The 21471-nt window shown below is 38.5% G+C and overlaps 1 protein-coding gene and 1 long non-coding RNA gene across 2 annotated transcripts in view; both read right to left on the bottom strand.

Moving 5' to 3' along the window:
• Positions 1 to 9478: 9478 nt before the first annotated feature.
• LOC124781860 (beta-1,4-glucuronyltransferase 1-like) lies at positions 9479 to 10101 on the bottom strand. The gene is made up of 2 exons (XM_047253899.1): positions 9761 to 10101; positions 9479 to 9673 (listed from the first exon to the last, which is right to left on the bottom strand). Exons 1-2 carry the CDS (start codon positions 9971 to 9973, stop codon positions 9575 to 9577), a joined length of 312 nt encoding a protein of 103 aa, XP_047109855.1. The 5' UTR covers positions 9974 to 10101; the 3' UTR covers positions 9479 to 9574.
• A 200-nt stretch (positions 10102 to 10301) lies between these two features.
• Positions 10302 to 21471, bottom strand: part of LOC124710793 — an 86979-nt gene continuing 75809 nt past the window's right edge. The window contains exon 3 of the long non-coding RNA XR_007005410.1: positions 10302 to 10394. This is a non-coding gene — a long non-coding RNA (uncharacterized LOC124710793). The remainder of the gene's footprint in view (positions 10395 to 21471) is intronic.

Raw genomic sequence — 21471 nt, 5'->3', positions numbered from 1 at the left:
CCTGGTGTATGTGCAGAGACTACCATCGACTAAATGCATGAACAATTATGGACACTTACCCCATACCCAACACAGCCGACTTTACCAGTTCCCTCGCAGGTGCAACCACGTTCTCTGTCATTGATTGCAAATGGCCCTACCACCAGATCCCCATGGCTCCTGAAGACATCGAGAAGACAGCAATCACCACCCCAATCAGGTTATTTCAGTTTCGATTCATGCCCTTCGGTCTGAAAAACGCAACCCAGACCTGGCAACGCTTCATCAACGAAGTGCTATTCGAACTAAAATTCTGCTTTGCATATCTTGATGACATTCTTGTATTCAGCTCCTCAGTCGAGGACAACATTCGACATGTGCAAACTGTTTTGAACACTCTCGTGACAGCAGGACTCAAGACCAACCAGGACAAATTTCAGCTACATCAACCTGCTGTCACTCTTCTTGGCTTTCAAGTCTCTGCCGACGGTATTTCACCGCCCCCTGAGAAAGTACAAACAATACTAATCCTACCCAGACCTTCGTTATTCAAAGAGCTCTGGTACTTTCTGGGGACGGTTAATTATTATCGCCGTCATCTACCTCGGGCTGCGGAGATTCAGGCTCCACTGATGGACGCCTTGGCAGGCACCAAGACTTCTGGATCTCGGCCCGTGCCATGGACCCCTGCTATGACTGCCTCTTTCACTGCCCTCAAAAATCTTCTTGCCGAGGCCTGCACCATCGCACATCCTCATCCCAATGCGCAGCTTTTCATCACCACAGATGCAAGCGATACCACCATTGGTGCTGTCCTTAGCCAGACAGTCGACAGCCAAACTACGGCTCTGCAGTTCTTCTCACGCAAGCTCACCAATGCACAGCGGAAATATTCCGTGTTTGACAGGGAGTTGCTCGCGGTCTACAAAGCGATCAAGCATATTAAGACTGACGTTGAGGGACGCTCTTTCTATGTTTTAACAGACCACAAACCCCTGGTTGCGGCCATTTCAAACCCGCCAGCTGACCCGCCTCCTCGCTGCTTTAGATGCATGGACTTCATATTTCAGTTCACTACCAATGTCAGACATATAATTGCTGATTTCCTTTCATGAGTCGACACCGTTCGTTCGCTGTTAGACCTCTCTGAACTGCCCAACCTTCAACTTGCCGACGAGGACACGCAAAACCTGATTTCAGACTCTACCTCTTCACTACACTTCGTCCGCACCAGCTTCCCTGGCATTTCTGGTGAGATCTGGTGCGACGACAGTACAGGCACGTTATGCCCCCTCACCCTAACCACGCTCCGTCGAGCTGTCTTCAACACACAGCATAATTTAGCCCACCCCGGTGTTCGTGCATCCGCCCGCCTCGTAGTGGAGCACTTTGTGTGCAGAAACGTCAACAAGGACTGCCAGCAATGGGCACGCTCCTGCGTCGCGTGCCAACGCTGCAAAGTACACAAGCACTCTTCACCCCCCCCCCCCCCCTCGGCGCCTTTTTGATCCCTCCTGGGCATTTCTTCCAGCATATTCATATTGACATTGTCGGCCCTCTCCCCCCCCCCCCCCCCTCCCCCCTCTAATGGCTTTCATTAAGTTCTCTTGTCTATTGACCGAACAACTCGCTGGGTCGAGGCTGTCCCCCTCCCCAATGTGATGGCAGAAACTGTTGCTCGAGCTTTCGTCGAGTCATGGGTATTGCGTTTTGGATGTCCAGCTATCATCACGACTGACCAGGGCAGACATTTTGAGTTGGACCTGTTCAATGAGATTTGTAACATTTGCAGCATCCGGTACCATCGCATATCACTCGCAAAGTATCGGGCTAGTTGAGCACTGGCACCGCACTTTCAACGCGGATCTTCAATGCCGTGACTCTCTATGGACGGAGGCCCTTCCCCTTGTCCTACTCAGCATTCGTGGGATCTACAAAAAAGACCTCAAAGGCACAATAGCCGAGTTTGTATACGGCCAAAACATTGTTCTCCCTGGCAAACTTGTGAGCCCTTCCACTCCTCTCCCTCAGTCTGACTTACCTTCCTTTTTGGAGCGCATCACACGCCACTTAATCAACCTCCACATCCCTCTGCCCATCAGCCATTTCCACCCTAAGGTTCACGTCCCCAAATCTCTGAACAATTGCGAGTATGTCATGCTCCGAGATGACACTGTCCGTGCTCCCCTCCAACCTCCATATACTGGCCCATACCGAGTTCTCTGGTGCTCAGCCAACACCTATGACATCCAGATAAAAGATTCAGCTGTTACAGTCTCTCTCAACAGACTTAAGCCTACTCATGTCGAGCCTGCTTCTACCCCCCTTCAGGCCACGACCACGCCACTCACTGTCGTGGCTCACGACGCTCTGACCACTCCCTCTACATCGGACTTACACACTTGGTCGAGTGACTTCTAGCTCCAATCGTCATGCTCTTCTCTGACCTTGCCCTCTACTCCGGTCTCACGCACTCCATCGAGTGATCACATGCTCCCCACGTCGAGCTTACCTACGATCACGCCCTTGCCACCGGGCCCTTCTCCAGTCCCTTCGACCTCTCCCCGTCGCCTGCCTTGCCCTGTCAAGATTTCTCACGCCCCCCCATCTTGAACATGCCCTCACTCGAGGTGTTTGTACCTGTCTCCCCGGACATAATCCACGACATCTCTGTAATACTAAGTGATGACACACTGTTTGTCATGTGTTTCCCTTCATCCAGTGCTCATGACACACCCTCCGCCATTCCCTGCCACCTGGTGAAATGTGTTCCCCTCTCACCCAATGTCAACCTGGACATGCTTCGTGTGTTCGCCACACCCACCGGGGACATCGTTGTCGTCGCTCCGTTCCTCCCGCAAACCACCGGCCTACCTATCGCCACATGACCAGCATGCCCATTATAACGCCCAGCATGCTTCAATGACTTCCAGATTCGGTGGTCGGACCTTCCTTCACGACATCTACCCACACAGCTCCCCGACGACGCTGTCGAGCTGACCATGGTCCGGCTCCCACGGACCACCCCTGCCCATGCCATAGTCACTCTCCCCCCGGCATCTCAAGAGTACTCCGTACTGTGGGGGGGGGGGGGGGGGGGGGGGGGGGGAGGGGGGGGGGCTATGTGGCGCCAATGAGTTCGACACCAGTATCAATCTGTCAATCTGAGCATCGTCTTTGAACTAAGCTAAACATTATCTTTGTGCAGTTCCGCCATCCAGTTCTTTGTAAGCCTTACTTGTGTAAAGAAGTGGATAAACTCCTGATTATAAGGTGTTGTTTGGTGTAACTGAGCTGAGCATCCACCTCATATTTATACAGTTTGTTGTTAGATGTAGTTAAACCTTGTGACATATGTTATTTATAATCATTTTTGCTCCTTATCAAAACGATACATATAGTTAAATATTGTGAAACAAAAGTTATTTACGATCATTTTGTACTAAGGAATTCACTTAGTGTAAAAGCAGTGTTCCTGCAAAAACAATTTAAGATTGTTTCCTAAAGCGGTCCATATTATTTGTTTCTTTTCTTTTCTGCGGCAGTTTATTATACAGTTTTACACCTTCATACAAGAATCTATTTTGAGTCTTATGTTTATTCTTCCTGTCTAGGTGAAGGCAGTGACTTGTTCTTGTACTATAGTTATGAAAACTATATTTTTCTTGAGGTACACTATGGTTTGGAATATAAATTCACAAGTAACAGTTAGAATTGATAACATTTTGAAAAGTTCTCTACAGTGGGCCCGCTTACTGTTTTTTGTTATTCTTACTGCTCTCTTTTGCGCTTTAAATACTGTTTGTAAATTCTGAGCACTGTTTCCCCAGTAAATAATACCGAAACTAATTACTGAATGAACATAACTAAAGTATACAGTTCTCAGACATTAATTACTGCATGTGGATACAAGGACTCTGAGTGCATAACATTCTGTAGATATATTTTTTGAGAATTTCATAGCATATTCATTCCATTTCATTTGACTGTCAGTGTGCAACCCTAAGCATTTTGTTGTAGGTACATCATCTATGAAGATGTTATCTAGTTTTAAATTTAAGGGATTCTTTTTTCTGTTCATTCTAAAGCATATTGTATTTGTTTTATTTATGTTGAGGATTATTTTGTTTTCCTGAGACCATTTGTGAACATCCCTCAGCACTTCGGTAGAATTTTCCAGCATTTGTGCTGGTGTCTTACTGGTGATTACTATGTTACTGTCATCAGCAAACAATGTCTTCTCTCCATGGCTGATATGTTGTGGGAAATCATGTATATATACCAGAAACAATGCTGGGCCCAGTACACTTCTTTGAGGACCCCAATATTGATATATAGTGGATCAGATATATGTTTCTCAGTGTACTTAGATCCAATGGAGACATGTGTGATCTCTCCTGACTGTACTCTGTTTTCTAGATATGAACGAAACCATTTGAGAACCACTCCCCTTACTCCTAGTGCCTCTAACTTATGCAACAGCTTCTGGTGGTCAGCTGTATCAAATGCCTTAGACAGGTCTAGGAAAAGGCCAGTTACATAGCTGTTCATATCTAGTGCTTCTAAAACTGTTTTTGTAAATTGTGCTATTGCAGATTCTGTACCTCACCAGGCCTGAAACCATGCTGGTCGTTGCAGAGGAAGTTGAATTTACTTAGATAGCTCATAAGCCTGTTTTTCGTTATTGTTTCTATCACTTTGGAAAAACATGACAATAGGGCTATTGGTCTGTAGTTCTCAATATTTTCTACATCACCTTTCTTGTGAACTGATAAAATTTTAGCATGCCTCAGATAGACAGGGAAGCAACCAGTTTTGAAGGATTCATGTACGATTTCTGTCAGTGGAGCTTTGATACCATTTATGCATTTTTTCAGCACACACATTGGGATTTCATCTAACCCTGGCAAGTTTTTGTTCTTTAATTGCCTTACAACATTGCATACTTTCTTGTGAACTGATAAAATTTTAGCATGCCTCAGATAGACAGGGAAGCAACCAGTTTTGAAGGATTCATGTACGATTTCTGTCAGTGGAGCTTTGATACCATTTATGCATTTTTTCAGCACACACATTGGGATTTCATCTAACCCTGGCAAGTTTTTGTTCTTTAATTGCCTTACAACATTGCATACTTCCTCCTCAGTAGTTGGAAGCAATACCATTGAGTCTACTATATGCTTCTGTATTGGTTGATTAGCACTTTTTGGAACATTTTTGTGTAGCTTTGTTGCAATGCTGCTAAAGTAGATATTCACATATTTTGCTAATTCTTTTGGGTTACTTTCTAAGTTTTCCTTGCTCTTGATTTGTGTGTTTGTACCTCTCTGCTTCACAGTTCCTGTTTCTTGTTTGACTATAGCCCATGCAGCTTTACTTTTATTACTGGCTAAATTTATGACCCTATTGTTGCTTGATTTTTTTGCAGTGTTGAGTACCTTCCTGTAGATCCTTTTGTAGTTTTTGTAGTAGTGCAAAAAAACTGGATCACTATTGTCTTTTTAATAGAGTTTAGGTATTTACAAGTTTGAGCACGTTTTCTAATTCCTTTAGTAATCCATTTATTGTTGGTGGGTGTTCCAATAGGAATTAATGCTTTGGGGAATGTTTCTTCAAATTTTAATTTAAACTCAGACATAAAATTGGAGAATTTGCTATTCACTTTAGTTTCTGTATATGCTCCTTCCCAACTTTCGTGTTAACTTTAAGGAAAACTCTTGCAAACCTGATGGAGAGTAGACTCTATTATATACATGCAGTTTTGATTTTTTTTTTTTTTTTTTTTTACACAAGCTTTTACTTTTATAACCTGACATAGATGGTCAGACAGGCCCAGATTTTTGGCAAGTACATCACAGTTTTCTCTGCCTACATCTGTAGCTACATGGTGAGTGGTAGATGATGAATGTGTGTTTATTCTTGTTGCACAGTTGACTAGTGATGACATGCCAAAACTATGTAGGATATTCATAAATGTGTTACTGGTGTCATCTGTTTTAGTTCTATTTATGTAAAAGTCCACGCAAAAAAGGATATTATGCTTCAGAGTCAATGCCAGTTCTAGGCTTTGTATAAGTTTTGAAAAGAATGTCCCAGAATTACCACTTGGAGAACAGTATAACATAATATAGTTTGTTTCATGGGCATATTTATAGCAACTATCTCTAGTGCTGACACTGCAGAGTCTTTCTCTACAGTTAGCATGATAATATCATTTCTGACTTTAAAATCAATACCATTCTTAACATAAATACATGATCCTCCACCTTTCATTGTGTTTCTGCAACAAGAACATGCTTGAACATATGTGGGTAAATTAATATATAAGATTTCACCTTCTTTACACCAGTGCTCTCTAATACAGATAACAGTGCTTTCTAAGATTTGTAACTCGACTTCCAGATGTTACACTTTCTTTTTTACACACTGAATATTTTGGTGGAGTAGTGTTAGACATTTAATGTTACTTATCTTGGTGGCTTCTTTTTTCCCATATCTGCAATTAAAAAATCCTTCAGATGGGAAGGAGGTATCCTTTTCCATCTACTTGCTGCCCTGTGGATGGTTGTTTCCATGTCTGCTGCTGCTCCTGCTATTGCTGGGATTTTTGCTGTTACTGTTGTCTGTGATGCTGCTGCTGATGGTGATGCTGTTGTTGGCATTTCTGCTCCGATTATTATTTGTACTGCTGCATTTTGTGTAACTGCTGTTGGTTGTGGTTGTTCTGCTGCTTTTTTTGTTGCTGGTATCATCTGTGATGAGATGGCTTCTCCATTTTGAGTTGATACAATAATAGGTGTGATGTTGTTATTTGTGTACATCATCTCAGCCATCTAATTTATTCTAGAACCTATGACCTTTTTCCCATGCTATTGCACATCTTGAGTTTTTGCTATTTTGCAAACGGGAAAGAGACCAAATCTTTCAAGTTTAACCTGTTGCAGACAGAGTTATGACTTAGAGTTATGTTTTGTAGTGTAAGGTGTACTTGATTTTAGATTTTTATTGCTCCTCACCTTTCGTACTTTAGCCAATTTTAGTGCTATGAGAACTGTCTGGTAATGCATTTATTCATGAAGTAATGACCATTATTTGCCATTACTGTTAAAAATTTCTTTCTTACCCTTAAGTTACAAGTAAAAGTAAGTGTACTAAAGTAGAGTATTTTGTTTAATTTTTCATGTACTGTGGCAGAGGAGAACCACATCCAAGGGAACTGATAGCAGTGCATTTTCTTGCTAACTGCCACTTGAACATCTTGAAACTGTGGACAACTTGGTGAGAAAATGTATAAAAGCTCATTAAAAGTGTGAAAGTGTTTGTGAAAAATTCTTAACACTGAACAAATGCAATTTTCTGTCTAAAAAAGTAAACTGCAATGCACAGTGTAATTTAAATTATTGCAACCCATGAGGATTTATTATTTGAAGCAAGACAGGACTTGTGTCAAGTGATATGTATTTTAGACTGTAATCTTCACTTACCCAAAAAGTTATCACTTACAATAAAGATGCCTAATATTATGTTAAAAGTATAACTTGTGGATATTTTGTGACACTGTAGAATACAGTGTGTGTAAATATTTTATATGGAGATTTTCATGTGGCCAGTTGAAAAAAAAACATATGTACTGTAGTTTTGATAAGATTTCATATGTAATTTTTTTGTGTAGATTGTTTAACCCACTTCCTGGGGTCACTTGTAGTAACTGAACTGGCCAGTTAGCTATTTGCAATATCTGTCTGATCAATCCAATGAGGGGGTGATGTGATGAAGCAAGCTGGGATATTTTTACTTCCACTCTTGTTTTGCCGTCTGCCTCCTTAAATTCGATTTTTTTTTTCCAGTTTTAGCTAATTACCATTAACATATGTTAGTATAATCTGCATTTTCATTATCATGAAAGGTTGGCCCTCAGTTTTAAAGAATATAGCACAAGATATAATTTTGTGCTCAGTTTTAGGTATGTAATAGATTTTCTAATTTATTTCCACTATTCCTAGTTAGTATCTTTTGTTATAAGGTGAATCAGTAATTGTTTCGTAACTTAAATTCTATTGTTGACCTTATAACATAACATCTGGAAGAACCACCAATAGAAGTCTTAAAGGATCTATTTGGCTCTATTTGAAAACATGTTAGCAAAGCCAGTCCTTAATTAATTCCAAAGTAGTTAACAGTTCTGTAAAAAGTATTGCATAACAATATCTGTTAATTTCATCAGTTAACTCTTGTAGTAGAATAAATTGGTAAAAAGATGCAATTTTTCAATGTATTTAGTTAATTTAATGAGTTAAGTTTTAATTGTAATTTCTGTAAATTAAACATTGAACAATGTGTAGTTTCAGGGCCTATTATTATGATGATATATACCAAGGGCCCAATTTTTGGTCCCGAGACAGTCAGTCGCAGCCGAGTTTCAAACAAGAAACCTGTGTTGGTTAGAACAACAACAATGCATCAGCCTAACTGTGAAATAAGTGTTACACCAATAGGCCACATGTTAAAGCAATGACAAAGTCCGTTCAATTTATTTGAAAGATTGTGAAATGTGTGGTTAGGTTTTTACTGGTCACAGATGTACAACAGACTGTACAATAGTCTAACAGTAAGTTGATATTTGCCTGCAAACTATTGATGAGGCGTGTATAAAGTTAAACAATAGAGTGCACTGGTCATATAATTGTGTCTTCTTGGGTGGGGGGTGGGGGGGGGAGGGGGGGTTGAACAGTGAAAGTAAAAAACTGTGAAACGCAAATGTGCACCTGTCGGCTACATCATTTAAAGTAGTCAGTGTTGAACTTCCAAACTCCATTTTTCAGCCAGTGTAGCAATGAAGTACCTTGACACCACGGACAACAAATAAAGATATAAAGTAGGCGAATGTCACACTGTATGTTACCATTTTGGGAAAAACCTGATGCTATATTGATAGATAGCAGAGCAGCAATTGTTAAATAATGGAGACAGTAGGACTGATGGTGTTATTGTGCAGATCACATGGTTGGCAGCCCCACATGATGTGTTACATACCTCCCACTACAAAGAAGTTACAAGACTGAAGTGCAGAATTCAAAATCATCTGATGTTGGCTAGTATGCATAGTGCCTGCTTCAATTGGTATTACTATTGTGGACATTGCTTGTACAGTATCACAAACTATACATGAGCTTTCATTCTGGATTACTATGAACAGACTGTTTTGCATTATATACATTGCAATTGCAGAATATGTTTAAATCCACTTAACTATTTCTCTCTCTTTTGTCACATGCACTCATTAGCACTAATATTTTTTCTTATGAATTGGCACATTTTTTTCTTCCATTACAATAAGAAGCTCAAGAGTAATGTAAATTATCACAGTTTATTATTAAGATAAATTATTTTGCCACAGAAAGTTACTAAACATGACCAGAAATTTAAGTAAGAATAAAATTTTCAGATTCTGTTACATTCAGATTTTGTAGTTTTATTCTTACATTCATTTTCTCATACATCTGCAACAGGTTCAATGGATCCTTGTCATATTTCACTGTCTTTTCTCTAAGGAAGTCCTTGAAAACAGCAAAATTATCGAATGCTTGTTTCTTTCTCAATGCACTCTGACTGCTCCGATTTTGGAATCCCAATGTACTAAAAAGATGTTATTTAAAATCTTAAAACTCCATCCATCTAAATACATTTCATAAATCTGTAGGAAAAGGAATGAAATCAGATTTAATGTGCAGAGCCAATATGACAGAATAGTAAAGAACCAACCATGTTGCGGGTTACATACCTGTGTATTTCTTGTAAGGCCGTAACCTATAAATCTTTCATCATAGAGAGGTGCTGATGTTTGTGCAACATAAATAGGTTCATACCAAAAGGAATATTTACCAGCATCATATGATACTGACATTTTTGAACTTTCCTTTTGATTTTCCCAGTAAGATAAGTTCGATAACCATTGGTTTTCGCCAGAAGACATTTGAGTGGAAGACTCTTGCATATCTTTGTTTTACCATCTTAGTCAATTCTGTTTTGTTATAGGGAATTCTTGTAACATTTGAAGATATCTCATATACAGGAATTACATAAGCACATTTGAGACAACTTTTTTGTTGTGGATTTTCAAGAAACTTGTTCAGTTTATCACATACAACTTTTGATGTTGGTATCATATCTATATCAGGGCACACAAAATACTGGTTTTGACAAGTTTTTCTAGCAATATTTCGCAATATATTTTGAGGGTATGGCAGCTTTTCACGCCATAAAAACATATTCTGAGGTCGCTTCTGTAGCATTTTGTCAAGTACTTGCTGATGATTAAAACTGCAAGTTTTTGGAATAAGTTTTCTAAGCCCTTCATTAAAATCTGATGAATTAATAGGTGGAAAATCTATTGGATATATGATGTGGAGGCTGACCTGGAAAAAAAGAAAAAAGTTAGTGAGAACGACATGGATTTTGACCTTTATTGGTCTCATGAATAACAGTCTTACACTGCACTAGTGTGTTACATTGGTACAGATGGCAACATATTAAAAATAAAAATTTCCTTGCAGATATTACTGGTGTTTTCCATTTTCTTTCATTTCATTGATATGGATGAGGGCACATTTTATGTTTGGTAAGGTTTCCACATTCAGTCTATATAGAGGAGAGTACTTTCCTATTTCATTCCATTTACATTTGCAAAGCAGTGGCATCATACAAATTTCATTATTTAACTGAAACATGTGCTGCTACAGGGCAGTGTTTCTTATATTTTTCTGTTATTTCTTCATTTACTATTAATTTTCATTAATATTATTTCTGTACTTTTATTTTTATTGTTTCTCCTATTAGTTTTGTCAGAAGATATAAATGATAGAGATGGTGATTATCACTGTACATAAAATTAGAGTTATGGTGCATAATAAAACTTTAGTGCATAGTCAGAACAAGATTAGATTTGATTATATTAGATTAGAACTTGTTCCATAGATCATCAATACGACATTTCATAATGACGTGGAACGTGTCAGGTTAACAAAAGGTGTCTATACAAGATATTACATTACAAATATTTTTTGTGTGTGTGTGTGTGTGGGGGGGGGGGGGGGGGGGGGGAATTACCCACTTATTATATCCAAAAATTCATTTAATGAGTAAAGGAGTTGCCATTCAGAAATTCTTTTAATTTCCTTTTAAATGCTATGTGGCTATCTGTCAGACTGTCAGATCTGGTTTCTTAAAATTAGATTTAACTACTTTCTTGGGGAAACAGTTTCCAAATTCTCTTAAGAGTGTATCATGAACTAAGTTATATTTTAAATTGGCATCAAGTTCCTAGTACACCTCATCCCAGTCTAACTGCTGAAGATTTTCTCTGAAATTTCTAATTGTTGAGTCATTAATTGAACGCACAACTTTGGAGGGTAGTTTTGAATTACTGAATGGAGCTATGCCATGTATTGTAACTAGCTGAGCACCATGATCAGAAAGGCCATTCTCAACAGGACAAGAATGTATGTTTTTAAACTTATTTTGGTCTATAAAAAAGTTATCTATCAATGTGCTGCTGTCCTTTACTACCCGAGTAGGAAAATTAATGACAGATGTCAAATTGAAAAAACCGAGCAAGACTTCCAGGTCATTCTTCCTATTACCCTCTTTCAGTGAATCAACATTGAAGTTCCCACAAATAATAATTTGCTTTCCCCTGTCTGACAGATAGCACAACAAGGCATCCAAGTTTTCCAGGAATAAATGAAAGTTTCCTGAAGGGGACCTATATACTGTTACAATTATAAAAGAGCCCTCCTTCAGTTGAAGTTGACAGGAAGATGCTTCTATATGTTGCTCTAGACAAAACTTTTTTGTATCTACACTTTTTACACAGTGATAACTTTTGACATATATGGCAACTCCTCCTCTCACCTTATTCTCTCTACTCATATGTGCAGCTAGTTAATAACCACTGACATTTACCTTTTCCATATAAGACACAATGTGATGCTCAGACATGCATTGTATACCTATTACATTATCAGATCCAATGTCATCTAAACAAACCAGGAGCTCATCTACTTTATTCTTCAATCCCGGAATATTTTGGTGAAAAATGGTAACATTATTTTTTACTTTCCTTTGTTATGCACTTTTTCCAGTGGTGAACAAAAGCCTCCTCATATAGCACAAAAAGTGTTTCAGATTGCTGTTTATTTTCCTTCGTTGGGTTCCATAATTACAGTCACCATGAAGGAGAACCTTTAGGGATGTAAAATGAATATCTTTTTCCAATAATGGATGAAGGAACATCATATATTACTGAGGGAGGAACCGTAGTAATTTTTTTTTAATTTAATTTTTTAATTTTTTTATTTTTACTGTGCTTGGATGTCTCAAGAAAGAGACATTGTTGACAGTGTGTTAAATTCCAAAATGTTACTCACAATTGCAGGTAACTTTGACATAGGCTGCATTAGGAATTGGAACAATACCTATTGGAGACACATGGAAATTGTGGCAGACCAGAACTCAAAACTGGATTTCCTTCTTATTGCAAGCAGTCACCTTAACTATCAGATATTTATGCTCACTTCCAACACTGATCCAAACTGTGGCATATGGAGGTATGGATTGGTCTGGAAATGTACACAGGTAGCTGAGATGGTTAAGGCAACCACTGGCGATACATGAGAAATCCAAGTTCGAGACCCATTAGGGCACAAATTTTCTTGTTTCAGCAAAAGGTAATGGTTCAATACCTTATGCAACAGATGTCTACATTATTCACAGTTGTGACTAATATTTTGGAACTGTAGTAACTAATCACTTCTTATGTCATCAAATTTAATTTGTTATCTTATGCCAGTTTCAGGAATTTTCACACTCGGTTACAGAAGGTGCTCACTTAGGTTATTATGCTAATGATGGGAAGATTGCTTAAGCTTGCAAGCATACCTAAATTTTATATCTTGGTGATTAAAAAGCTGCTATAGAGGTTTAGTTGTAGTGCATCTGCAGCTGTAGAAATGTTAGCATATGTGTGCTCACAGTAATTAAGTGTCAAACAGTGTTAATAATAGGAGTCCCAGGTACAACAAAGCTTGGTACTGTAGTTTAGTTTAAATAATAGTCAGTATTAGTCAAATCACACAAGTGCCTCAGGATAAAAACATGAAGGTATGTGTAATGGAATTATTACATAGTTTCAGTTGTAGGATATAAGGCATGCGGCAGACTTTGCTTCGTTGGCAGGATACTGAGAATATGTATGAGTCTAAAAAAGAGACTGGTTACAAATAACTTCTTAGATTATTGCTCAATTATGTTGGATGCATACCAAATAGGACTCACAGAGGTTGTTAAATGTATGTAATGAAGGGCAGTACAAGTGGTCACAGGTTTGTTTCACTAACAGGAGAACACCACAGAAATGTTGAAAAACCTGAATTGGCGAGCTCATGAAGATAGACACCAATTATCCTGCAAAAGCCTACTTACAAAGTTTCAAGAAACGGTATTAAGTGAAGAATCTAGAGCTATTCTTCATCCCTCTATGTATCGCTCCCATAAGATTTGCTAAGACAAGATTAGACTAATTGCACATGCTGGTCCTCCTCAGCCCAACAAGCGACCTTCCTTAATGTCGGCCTCCACCTCAAGGATGGCAACATCAGTACCTCTGTCCACAACAACCCTGCCAACCAGCAACAATTCCTTCACTTCGAGAGCTGCCATCCATTAAACCCTGAGAAATCCCTCTCATACTGCCTAGCTGCCAGTGGTCACTGCATATGTAGTGATGAGCAGCCCCTCTCCAAATATATCAAGGGCCTCACTGAGGTCACCTTGTCCAGAAACAGATCTCCCATGCCTTGTTTTACCATTCACCTGCCGTACCCCACATACCCACAACCTGATCACGAAGAAGCATTCATCTCAACTCAGTACCACCTTGAACTGAAGCAACTACATGCCATATTATTATATGCAACTGAGAATGACACAACAATAAAAACTGAAGATGAATCACATTTTCTGCCAGCGTTTTGACTATCTCTCATCCTACACTGAAGTAAGAAATATTCTCTTCACCATCCTCCCCACATTTTCCACAGTGGTATTCCAACAACCACCCAACTTACACATTATCATTGTCCCCTACTACAGTCCTGTTCCCAACCCCTTGTCTCATGGCTCATATCCCTGCAACAAGCCTCGACGCAAGACCCATCCCACACATCCTCCCACCACCACCACCACCACCACCACCACCACCACCACCACCACCTCCTCCAGTTCTAATACTGGCATATCCTCCCCATCAGAGGTAGGGTCACTGTGAAAGCAGCCATATGCTCTACAAACCTAACTGCAACCACTGTGCAGCATTCTTTGTGGGCATGAGTGCTAACAAGCTGTCCATCCACATGAATGGCCACTGCCATAATGTATCCAAGAGACGGCTAGACATCTCAGTTGCTGAATATACCACCACCCAACACAGCGTGCTTCCCTTTAATGACTGTTATCTTGCTTCTTCAGCTAACACCAACATTCCTGAACTGCATAAGTGGGAACTCTTCCTACAGTATATCTCTCCTTCATTTCCATAATCCCCCTTGCCTCAACCTTCCCTACTCCCTGTCTGCCACCTGATTATCCCCTTCCCTGCTCCCAACCACACCACATACATGACTTTTGTCCTGCCAATGCACCTGCATGTTCTTTTCTCTTCTTTACTTCTGCCAACCCCTCCACCCCCACCTGCACCCCCATCCTTCTGGCCATCACAGCCTCCTGACACTGCACCTAGCACGTAATCTGTCCCCACTATCTCCCTGCACATTCCCATAGGCACCATTAGCATCCTCCTGCACCCCTTCTCTGCTATCTCTGCTCCTCTCCTCTCTGTTCATGGCCAATGTCTCCTTGTTACACCCACCCTCCGACCCAAGCAGATTGCTGTTCATATCAGACACAGTTGCAGTTGAGCCCTAGCAGTCAGAGACAGTAACCAACGTATGTGTTAGTTTTGCTCTGTGACTGTCTGAGAATTCTACCTCTAAGGAAGGAGTTTATCCAAAAGTGTAAATACTTCTAGTATTCTTTTCACTATGCCTTTATGGTACTCAATGCCACCTCTATGTGGTGAGTAGCAAACTAACTTTTTCATATTGTTGTTAATCCATCCCGAACTTCCCATAATTTTTAAGTCACTTACAACATTTTTCGCTACAACATTTGTAACATTGCATATGTGTGTGTGTGTGTGTGTGTGTGTGTGTGTGTGTGTGTGTGTGTGTGTGTGTGTGCGTGTTGCAGTGTGATGTTTGTGTTATGTGATGATGATGATAAGAGAAGGGTGAGGCTGAAACCCAGTGCTGGCACCTAGCCTACTCCTCGTGAATAGCATCAAGGGGACCACCAAGCTTAATGTCCCCCACCTGATGGATGATCACCATCAACAGTGTCATGTGCCCTCGCTTCATGAGACACTGTTAAGATGTTGGATATTTAAGCCAGGATATTGACACAAAGTCTGGTGGTCAGGAACTTTATGCCACCACCTCTCCTCCCCATGCCTACTAAGTACTGTAAATACTGGTAGTGAAAATTTTTTCCACCACCAGAATTGAAACTGGCTCCCCCTCCCCCCCCTCCCCCTCCCCCCCTCTCCATGCCCCCCCTCCCCCCACAAGCCATGTGCCATTGCACAAGAAGCATGTGTTAGTAATCTTGGCCATGAAGGTGGTCTCCATTTTTTTAAATTTCAACCAGAAATTTAATTTGATTGTCCATATGATCATACTTTCATTATTATGCTTTGTGATACCACTCAGGAATATGTTTATTGGAAATCAAGAAACACTGCATCTACCTGAATGCCTTGTCCATGCCTTTTAGAATGTTTTATGAGAAAAGTTCAAGTTGAGTTTACATGATCATTATTTTCAGAATATGTGCTGTTTGGCATAGAGGAGCTCAGTTTGTTTGTGATACATCATTGCATTTGAGCTCAGAATAAGTTCTAAGATTCTACAACAGATGGTTGTCTTTGAGATTGGATCACTTGTGTGCATGTGTGTAACTTGCACTTTCTTCAAATTACTGGCACAGTTTTTTGCTCATGGTAAGTGGGGCTAATGCAGCTATAAATTCTGTGTGGAATAAGACAGTTGTTGCTACAACTGCCTCATGATCATATTTTTGATGTAAACAGCCTCAAAGAGGTCAGGTCTAGTTGTTGCCATTTGATTCAGTATATTTATATCACCTATCTGTTCTAATTAGCTTTCAGAGAAAGCATGTAGTAATGTTTCTCAGGATAGATTGTGTTTTTCATGACTTACAAAACTTTTTTGGATGATTAAAGTCTTCACTATTGACAAACGTATGATTGGGGAACATATGTATTAGTCAGTTGAGATTTTATCTGAAGTTTTCAGTTACATCTGTTGGTGGGTCAGATCATTGGTAGAAGTCTATCTCCACCATTTGTGATATAATCTTTTCTTGTTTTGCCAATATAAGATTGCAAGAACACTACATCTGATTGACTGCTTCAGGCAGAAAGCTCTTTGTTCATCACAACCTAAATTTTCATGTAATAAAAGTTGGGTCTGATGTAACATACCACACACTTTTGGCTGTGACATAAAATTGCTTGAAATTATTCCTCTCCCTTTATACAAGTCATTTTACTTAAATGTAGTCTGTCAGCTCTCACTGTGTGACTCCAATTTCAGAAATCATACCTAACATTACTATGTCTTGAAAGTCAGAACAACGTCAAATTTACAGTGATGTAATAGGTTTTGAAAGTTATTGGCAGATTAAAATTGTGTGCTAGGCTGATACTCAAACTGGTGGAAGTAAAATTGTGAGGACAGGTCATGAGTCGTACATGGGTAGCTCAGTTGGTTTAGCACTTGCCCGCAAAAGGCAATAGGTAACGAGTTCGAGTCTTGGTCTGGCATACAATTTTAATCTTCCAGGAAGTTTCATATCTGTGCACACTCCATTGCAGAGTGAAAATGTCGTTCTGGAATAATAGGTTTTATTGGGAATAATTTCCATGAACTGAAACCACCAAGCATTTTATGGGACTACTGTTTGAGTTCCTTTTCAACTCATTTTTGAAAATGTCTTTTGAAGCACTTGAAGTATCTCAATCAGAGCAAGTGGTTAAAATACCTCAGTTCAGGTAACTGATTGCACCCAGAAGATAATGTTTCAACTAACTGAAACACTGATGTACCAGTAACTTTCAAAATACTTTGCCTTGACAAAATCTGCTATCAGATTAGCCCATAATGAAATGCAGTCATTTGATATAGACAACAACATTCTGTTCAAATTTAATTATTGTAGTTATTATTGTCTTTGAATGTTTTTAACCCTTCTGAACTCATGTAAACTCAGTCAAATCAACGTACTGTAAACATAATGAACAGCACTGGCAATCTGTGTGGGACTGATTTTTATTAAGATGCATTGCATCTTACACACAACTAACCCAATATGTAATTTGAAATTATATAAAGGATCAAATTAAAATACATGTTGTGATTAGGATGTATGGCTTGGCTTATGCTATAACAATGAAATCATGTCATCTCCTTGACAGGTCAGCGGTGCAGTACACAAAGGAAGTGGCTATTCTAAAATTGGATGCTTTCACTCATTCACTGAAGATGGACTCCTTCATCTGGGAGGTAGATTACAGTCTGTAGGTCTCACCAATGAGCCATGACATCCAATAGTCCTTGATAGGTCACATCGTTTCATGAGAGTCCTCATCTTTCAAACACATATTGATCTTCATCATCTTGATGCATCTCATATGGGTCTGTGCAAAGCATTTTAACTGATAATTTTCAAATGAGATGAGTGAGTGCAAAATTTGTTATCAGACTTTTGATTGATGAACAGAAGGAAATCATCATTCAGATTCCTTAGTAGCCGTTGACCACATGTTGTGGAATGGGCTTAACATTGATGTACAGTCGCAACATCTGTATTAATTTCTGTTCTATTGCATGTACAAATAATTTATTCAATATTAACCTGTTGTATAGGATAGTAATCATAGTCCTAAAATTCAGTTTCTACACTACTCATATCCAAGAATTCTCTTAAACTGTAGAATGGATTGTTTATTAATCATTTATAAAACTTACTTTTAAAATTGTTGAAAGGTGTATTAATTGCAGAATTTGACAGTTTATTTAAAAAAATTTAAATAGTTCGCTTTGTGAGAGTTGCCTGTTTTTGACATCCAGGATTGTCAATACACTTCTTGTTTCTGGTGTCATGACAGTATATATTCTCTCTAGTGTCAAACTCTGCTTTGTTGTTTTTCACATACATCAATGATGCATAGATATAAAGATTTAGCATTGTCATTAATTTGGTCTTAATGAATAAAGGGCAGCAATGTTCCCTTGTACGAACCTTATACATTATTCGTAGCATCTTTTCCTGGATCAGTAATACATCGATGATGTGATTTGAGTGTTCTCTAACAACAGCCCATAAGATAAGTGAAATTGAAAAAGTCACAAATAAGCTGTCCTAAGATATCCATTTCTCATTAGATTAGATACTTTACGTATGAGGTAGAACATCCTTGATATCTTTCTGCAGACATGGTTAATATGGTATTGTTAGTTTAGTTTGGAATCAATATGTATTCCATGCAGTTTTACAGATTTTGCTTCTGTGTCTTTAGCTAATCCCAGAAACAGGTGTTGAGTACTTTTCGATTGCACATTAGTTTATTAGATGAGAATCAGTTTAGAGTTAAGGCGAGAGAGTCCTGTGAATTTTGGTATAACCTCAACATATCTTGATCTGTGGTGAGTAAAGTTGTGTTGTCCACACAGCAAACAACTGAGTGAAGCCCAACATAATGTGGTAAATCATTAATTGCAACAGTGATGAAGAATGGTCCAAGGACAGAGCCTTGAGGCAGACCAGATGTGACTTTCTTCAGGGAAAAATGCCTATTTTGAATTGACACAAATTGCCTCGAGTCATTTAGATAAGAATTAATTTATTTCTAATCTATATTATTTATTCAATAATATTGTAATGTGGCTAGTATGTGTCAAAGAGGATGCAGTCAAAAGCCTTGCTCAAATTGAATAGCTCAAGAGAGACTGTATTCTTATTTTCAAATGCATTTATTGTGTGATTAATAATTTCAAGGACTGCAGAATGGGTACTTCTACCTTGTCGAAAACCATGCTGTCTACTACAAAGTAGATTATGTTTCTCGAGGTAGTTAGAAAGCAGTATGTGGAAAATACCTTCAAATATTTTGAAAAACATTATAAGAATAGACACTGTCCTATAGCTCCCGAGAAAATACTTTTTCCACTTTCTGTCTGTAAGTATAACGTTTGAAACTTTGACCTGGTCCAGGGAAAACTCCAAATTCTAGGCATTTATTCACAATAAAAGCAAGTGGTTTGGAAATAAGGTGTATTGTTTTTTTTTAGATTGTAGTTAGATAGCCAGTAGCAGTCCAAGCTTTTTGGGTTAGAAAATATTGAAACAGCATGACAAGATATCAATGGAATTCATGTTCTCTAGGAACCTGATCAGGAAGTATATCAGTTGCTGATGGGTTTGACTGGTTAGTTTTAGATCTTAATTCATTTACTATGGTAGTAAAGTATTTATTGAGCTCTTCTGGCTCACGCAGGACGTCTTTAGTTTGGGTAGAAGTGGGTTATTGTTTTATAATATCCCTGGCAGCCTTACATTTTTTCAGAGCTTCTTCTACATAATTTTCATAGGCAACTTGTTTGGTAAGTTTAAGTTCAGCTTTACAATTTTTTTACATTTCAAGTAAGCTTTATAAGAAATGTCATACTGCTCTATGCCACATTTGCAATTACTTTTATACATTTTGTATAGTAAAATCATCTTTATCCTGATACCAGCCAGGTCAGAAATGCACCATTTAACTTTTTAGCTTTTCTGTTTGGCGTAGAATCATTTCTTTTCAGTGATGAACAAGAGTAACATAAATCAATATGTGTCTTAATCAAATATTAAAGAGAGTTTCAAGAGTTGATTTATCTACTCATATTCTGATTTATCTACTCATATTCATACACAAAGTCCCAATTTACATTTCTAAGGCAGTCTGTATATAACGTAATACATTCCTCTTTCCAACCTCTAACCCATGTCATGCTTGGCTTCTTACCTGCAGTCACATAATCATTATCTGACCATGTATTGTGGTATGTGCACTGTACTGGATCATGATCTGCAAAACATTCATCTGCTGTGCTAAAAGTGTATAGGTCTATTGAGAAATTAATATTGTCCAAACAGTCTTTCCCACATGTTGGGCTATTGTTAGTACAATATAAATTTAATGATCTGAGTAGGTTCAAAAATGTTTTTGAGTTAGGCTCATCTAAGCCAAACAACTCTTTAAGTTCAAATTGCCACATTCTGCAACATATGCTTTGTGTTTTAAAAATTTTCTCTTAATTTATTCAAATTTCTCAAAAAATAAATTAACATCATCTTTTGGAGATCTATACAAACTGACAATTATGATATTCTGCATGACCAGTCTTAAACAACTAAATTCTCTATTTAATTCATAGTGGTATGAGCTCATATCTATTGTAGAAAATTTTGTGTATCATCTCGCAAATGTCGCAACACCCCCCTCCCATACCCCAGGCCCCCCTTCCCCATTTCTTCTCCCATTTCTGTACATTATAGCTAACAGGATGCACTCATTAAGTATGAAAAAAATTTACTGATTTTTCTGTAAGCCAATGTTCTGAGACACATAGCACATCACATTTTTTAACTTGCAAAAATGTTCCAAATCTAGTAATTTATGCCTAATACTGTGAATGCTGACTTGCAAGAGCGTAAGTAATTTGCATTTGTTTTGCTTCTCCTCTAAGCAATTAGGAACCTGTTTTTTTAAATGAAGTATTTGTACTCTGTGATGATTCTGGAACTAAACTTTTACAATTTTCTCTAAAAATGAGACTGCATCCTTTTTCACTGTACAATTTGTTAAACCCATTCATTTATTTATTTTGAGTCTTTTCTCAATTATTCTGTTAACCTGATTACACAGAAAATTTTTCCCTTTGCAATTTAAGTGTAGTAAAATGAAAGATTGATCAATATTTCCTATATCTAAAATGTCACAATTATCACAATGTGAACAAAGTTGTATGATCCAGATGTTTGATTTGTGTACTTTCCTGTTGACACATGAAGTTGAATCATGTCTTTGGGGTATCATATGTGTTAGTTTACATGGAGTTGAAGGATCATCTTCATTCAGATCTGGACTTCATGTCCAAAATTGAAATGCACCATGAAACTTGGGCCTATGGATATGATCCTGAGCCATCAAAAATGTCTCGGCATTCATACTGGAGCAGATCTATAAATGTACCGCATGTGTTATTGAGCAAGTGAACAGTCTTATATAGGTCTTATCCATTGCCATGCCTATCT

Source organism: Schistocerca piceifrons, chromosome 1 (genome assembly GCF_021461385.2).
Source record: "Schistocerca piceifrons isolate TAMUIC-IGC-003096 chromosome 1, iqSchPice1.1, whole genome shotgun sequence".
In the NCBI taxonomy this organism is placed as follows: Eukaryota; Metazoa; Arthropoda; class Insecta; order Orthoptera; family Acrididae; genus Schistocerca; species Schistocerca piceifrons.
This window is presented reverse-complemented; position numbering and strand designations above follow the sequence as displayed.